Source organism: Triticum aestivum, chromosome 4A (assembly GCF_018294505.1).
Source record: "Triticum aestivum cultivar Chinese Spring chromosome 4A, IWGSC CS RefSeq v2.1, whole genome shotgun sequence".
NCBI classification, from domain to species: Eukaryota; Viridiplantae; Streptophyta; class Magnoliopsida; order Poales; family Poaceae; genus Triticum; species Triticum aestivum.
The window spans coordinates 97,526,513-97,531,820 of NC_057803.1; the positions used below are offsets into that span (position 1 = coordinate 97,526,513).

Consider the following 5,308-nt stretch of genomic DNA (forward strand, 5'->3'; position numbering starts at 1 on the left):
TTGTATGTGATGTGAAGGCTTAATACGGTAAAAAAACATCTTGCCTAATGTGCGCCAACACCATTCTAAGTTGATCGAATTTTCCTAACCTTAGGTATGGCAATCCAAGGCAATCTTATTCGTAAACCAAACAGCCTCAAAAATCTGTCTGTGATGCAAAATCTTTAACCCTAAATGTCACCAGGGGAAAACCCCAGTTTCTTACCAGGGACTGTTGAGTAGTGCTGACTTGGCGGAGTCAAGAGGCACTCGACAGTGTGCGACGGACGGAGACACTCCCGCCGAACGGGTGTGGTGTGGATAAAGAGATAGAACTATAGAAGCGGCAGCTGCAGCGGCAGAGCCATCTCCCCCATCTCCGTCCGCCCCCAGCGCAGCGCAGTCGCCTTAGAGCCGCCACAATGCCGGTCTCCTCCGTGGCCTCGCCCCTCCTGCTCTCGCTCTCCGCCTCTTCCTCCTCCTTCCTCTCCTCCTCCTCGGTCTCCTTCCTCCCCTCCCCCTCCCCCTCCCCCTCCCCCTTCCCGCACGCCTCCGTCAGGGGGAGGCCGTCCGCCTCCATCCTCCGCGCGCTGCGGGCCGAGGCCACCACCCTCCCGGTCATCAACTTCACCGGCGAGAAGGTCGGGGAGGTCGCCCTGGACATCAAGGCCGCGCCGCCCTCCACCGCGCGCTCCGTCGTGCATCGCGCCCTCATCACCGACCGCCAGAACGCGCGCCGGGGCACGGCCTCCACCCTCACCCGCGGGGAGGTCCGGGGCGGCGGGCGGAAGCCCTACGGCCAGAAGAAGACCGGGAAGGCGCGGCGCGGGTCGGTCCGCACGCCGCTCCGCCCCGGCGGTGGAGTCATCTTCGGCCCCAAGCCCCGGGACTGGACCATCAAGATCAACCGCAAGGAGAAGCGCCTCGCCATCTCCACCGCGCTCGCCAGCGCCGCCGTGGCCAACGACTCCTTCGTCGTGCAGGAGTTCGACGAGGAGTTCGCGACGGGGCCCCGCACCAGGGACTTCGTGGCCGCGCTGCAGCGCTGGGGGCTCGACCCCAGGGAGAAGGCCATGTTCTTCTCCACGGAGCTTGATGATAATGTGCGGCTGAGCGGCAGGAACATCGGCACCCTCAAAATGCTAACTCCCAGGACGCTCAACCTATACGACATCCTCGACGCCCGCAAGCATTTCTTCACCCCGGCCGCTATTGACTACCTCAACTCGAGGTACGGTACCACCGGTTTTGATGAATATGAGGGCGATGATGGCGACGACGACGGTGAAGAGGAAGGGGTGGAGGAGCAAGAGGAGGGAGAAGAAATCACAGAGGAGGCTGCCCAAGGTACATACAGCTGTCCATGAACATTTTGCACTGCTGATTGCAACTTGCTGTTTGATTATTTCTATGCTAGATATGTGGGAAGAACTAGTAATTCCAAGCTGAAATCCTTTAGGTACATGTTTAAACAGCCAGTGAGGTGAACACGTAGGAATGATTAGGTTGTTAGGACACCGATGTTACAAAACCTTAACATTACCATGGTTGAGGCTTTGACATTATCTGATTGAAGTAAACAGTTAGTGCAGCATATTGCATAAAGGGTTATGAACATAAGATGAATGAAATTTGACAGTTTATATAGTTGATCCGCTGCAATGCCAAGATAGATTGTCCCCTCCAGTTAATCAATAGCTTGCCGCGACACTTACTGATACCATTAAAGGGAAAATAAAATCCTACATGTTTCCAATCAAGGCACCTTTGGTGTTAAAAGTCCTAGCTTAAGTAGGGCCACACCAATCACGACACCAAGACAAAGAAATGTTAACACCATTTTATTTTTTAAGGCTGGATAAAGGCTCCATGGGATTAGGATTATCTGTTTTTGACAGTTGTAGGATTCTTCACACCATTTAAGAAAGTCTATCATGCTTGAGTCTCTTATTAATCTGTACTCCGCACTGTATTTCCCCTTTGCTTTTACTATGACAAGTGTAGAGGAGCTTTTCTTTTTAAAAAATCTCATGGACTAAGGATATACTCCCTCCGTTTCTAAATATAAGTCTTTTTTAGAGATTTCAATACGGACTACATACGGATGTATATTGACATATTTTAGAGTGTGGATTCACTCATTTTGCTCCGTATGTAGTCCATGTTGGAATCTCTAAAAAGACTTATATTTAGGAACGGAGGGAGTAATTGAAGATTTACTGTAGAAGCATGCTTACAGATCCACCTATGCTGATGATAGGTTTATCTAGCGCTTGTATGAATTGTGTACAACAATATGCTAATTCTGTACTTCTGTAACCGGGGTAACTTAATCTCTTTGATTAGGGGGGCAAGTCAACAATTTATGAATATAAAATGACCTTACATGATGGAATTCAATCTTTTATACCAAAGATGGACTTAAATTTCAAACATTGAACCAACAAAAAAAAGGAGTGAACCCATGCTATCCATGAAATCCATAGAAGTAGAACTCCAGGAATCCTGATGCATTCCTTGTAGTCGCACAATCTGGTGTGCCACCTGCTTACCACTAATCAGCCGTTCACCTGAAACTTTCATCATTGGTGCTCTCACCATTTAATTCAAAGTTGTTCTGTTAGAACTTGAAAGTACGCTTGATGTCTCAGTTGAAGCCTTGCTTGAGAAGAAGAGAGTAGTCGGCAGGCAGTGGCAAGTGAATGCATGGTCTAAGTGTAACAGCATGATTATGTTTACTAGTCTCATTTTACCTTACAAGTGGTCGCTTGTAAGAAACTTCCTTAACTGTTATTCTCTCTAAATGAGAGGCAGCGCGTCTGCCACATTTTCTCGAAGAAGAAAACAACTACTTGGAATCACTTTAATGAAGGAGCCAGTAGTGAGTATGTTGAGTGTAGTAAAAACAAGTGCTAACCCTGTTTAGAACAAATGTTTCTCTCAAGCCCATTCCTCCGCACATACTAAGCAGTAGTTACAGTAGATAAGTAATTATTTATTATTTGGTACCGTGTTTTGTTAGTCTTTGATGCCTCTATTAGTACTTGTTATTATTTCAAGAACAATTTATGAAGTTCGTTTTGTGCAATTTTCAGATGAGACTGGAGAGGCTGAGGCAGACAGCATTTCCTAGGTAATTATTATGGTGTTTCTTGTTTGTTGGTTTGGGAATTGCCTCTCCAATGAAGAAGCCTTTTTGGTTTGCTTTTATTGTAATTTGATAATGTATGTTACACACTGATGCGATATATTAGATTTTCAGTTCTCCCATATACCTTTGAGATACACTCAAGTTTTTCAATCACCACATATTTTTTGCAACTCTGGTAGTGTTTCGCATCCTTGTTTGTAAGAACTGATGTCAATCAGCTGGCTACTCCCGCTTTTCACATACTTGAGGATTTACGAGATTCCAAATTTCTGACCTAAAATTGCTAGAATATACTCCCTCCGTCCCATAATGTAAGATGTTTTTGCAGTTCAGGAACTGCAAAAACGTCTTACATTATGGGGCAGAGGTAGTACTATGTTGTGACCATAATTTGCTTGGGGTCTGCTCCTATGTGAGCTGATGTATGAACTGCGGTTTCATTATGATAATGGAGCCGGGGAGAGCCTCCCTGTTAGTCTAAAAATAATAATTTGGCTGGAGTGTGCATGGCCCCGGTTTTAAAAGCCTCAGGCTGACTCACTGCATTTTGCACTATTAGAACAGAACCAGGCCAAGAGCATTCTGGGCTGGGCCTAGCTCGACTTGGACATGCAGTATGAAATTAGTATATCTAGTTGCTGGTCTTGAAACTCTAATCCCAGCCCAGGTCTTGAAACTCTAATCCCAGCCCAGCGATAAACATCAGATCATTTTGCTAGGATCTATTTTGGATCCACATAAGGACCCTAGTGGACCGTAGTCCGACTAATGGTGTGCTCTTGTTGGACACCAAGATTTATATTCATGCTTTGGGTTGTTGCCTTGTTGGACACATGGGGCTACGCAAGAAGAAAATTGCTAGGCCATCATTTTAAGCTTGGGTTGTTGCCTTGTTGGACACATGGGCTACGCAAGAAGAAAATTGCTAGCCATCATTTTAACCTCACAGAAGGGTTTTCTTCCCCTTTGACGTGTAATAACTTTTTGAAACCTTATCCTGACAATAGCACTGGCCAAAGCTGGGCCGTATACTTTTAAAAAGGTGGAAACTTTGGTCCTCAGTTAAAATTTCCCTTTTACTTGCAATTTGTTGGACTAGTTTTCCCTATTTACTCAGAAGTCCTTATTCTTTTCGGAAAAAAATACTTAAAAGTTCTTATCTGCTCGTGAGCTCAAATGAACCCAGAAGAACAGTAAAATATGAAAAAATAGCAAACAAATTAAAAAAATTCTGAATCTTTGTGGCAACAAACATGGTTGAGTGGCGAATGGGCCTGTAGCCTACTGGTTGCAGGGACCTTAGTAGCACCCTGGGTTCAACGGCAAAATTTTCTGGAATAAAAGAATGTAGGGCTGTTGCTCTACAGTAAATAGTCAAAAAATAAACATGGTGTTGAGTGTTCTCCCTATGTTCACATTTTCATGAACAAATGACATCTGTGGTGCACTGGGCAAAAAAAGGGACCTCCAAAATGTATTTAAAATGGCTTTTTAGAGCACCGTTTTTTTTCAAGCATCATCTATGTCATTTGTTCATGAAAATTTGCAGTAGTTAGAACACTCAATCATGTCTGTTGTAAAATAAAATTCAGAATTGTTTCGTTTCTTTTGCTATTTTTTTTTTGGATTTTACTGTTCACATCTGGGAGCCAAAACTTCATGTCCCTATTTACTCTACTTTTGACAATCCTAACAGATTATCTGTAAGATTATGACTAACACAATAACCCACTATGGTCATAGGCGGAAATGAGTAGTAGAATCTCACTTAGGTTGAGCCAGCATCCTTTTCATTGTTTTTTAAGGTTTTGCTGGATAGAAAGCATCCTTATTATAACAGTCCACCATGGTGTAAAGCACGCAATTATGTGAGTGGGACCTGACACGGCATTTCATTCATTTCTTGTGGCGGACTGGTCATACAGAAAGTTTGCGCAATTGATTGGTTCCGATTTGGATCTACTCCACCTACTTTCACTCTACATTATCCTTTTTCTAGCTCTTCTACTAATGGTTCTCCTGACCCAATCCCCATCCTTTTCTTCCAAAAGAATCGTTAATAGCTGCCACTGTCCTACATACAGTAGTAGTCACTGATCCTACCTTAGATATGAACTACTCCTTGGTAGATGCTCCCTCACTGGCTGTTGATGTGCAACTGCATTTCCTGTGTCCTCG

General features: G+C 44.6%; 1 protein-coding gene across 1 annotated transcript; it reads left to right on the forward strand.

Moving 5' to 3' along the window:
* Positions 1-271: 271 nt before the first annotated feature.
* Positions 272-3,300, forward strand: LOC123085380 (50S ribosomal protein L4, chloroplastic). The gene is made up of 2 exons (XM_044507008.1): positions 272-1,326; positions 3,075-3,300. The coding sequence occupies exons 1-2, from the start codon at positions 402-404 to the stop codon at positions 3,110-3,112; spliced, it is 963 nt and encodes a 320-aa protein (XP_044362943.1). The 5' UTR covers positions 272-401; the 3' UTR covers positions 3,113-3,300.
* The last annotated feature ends 2,008 nt before the right edge of the window (positions 3,301-5,308 follow it).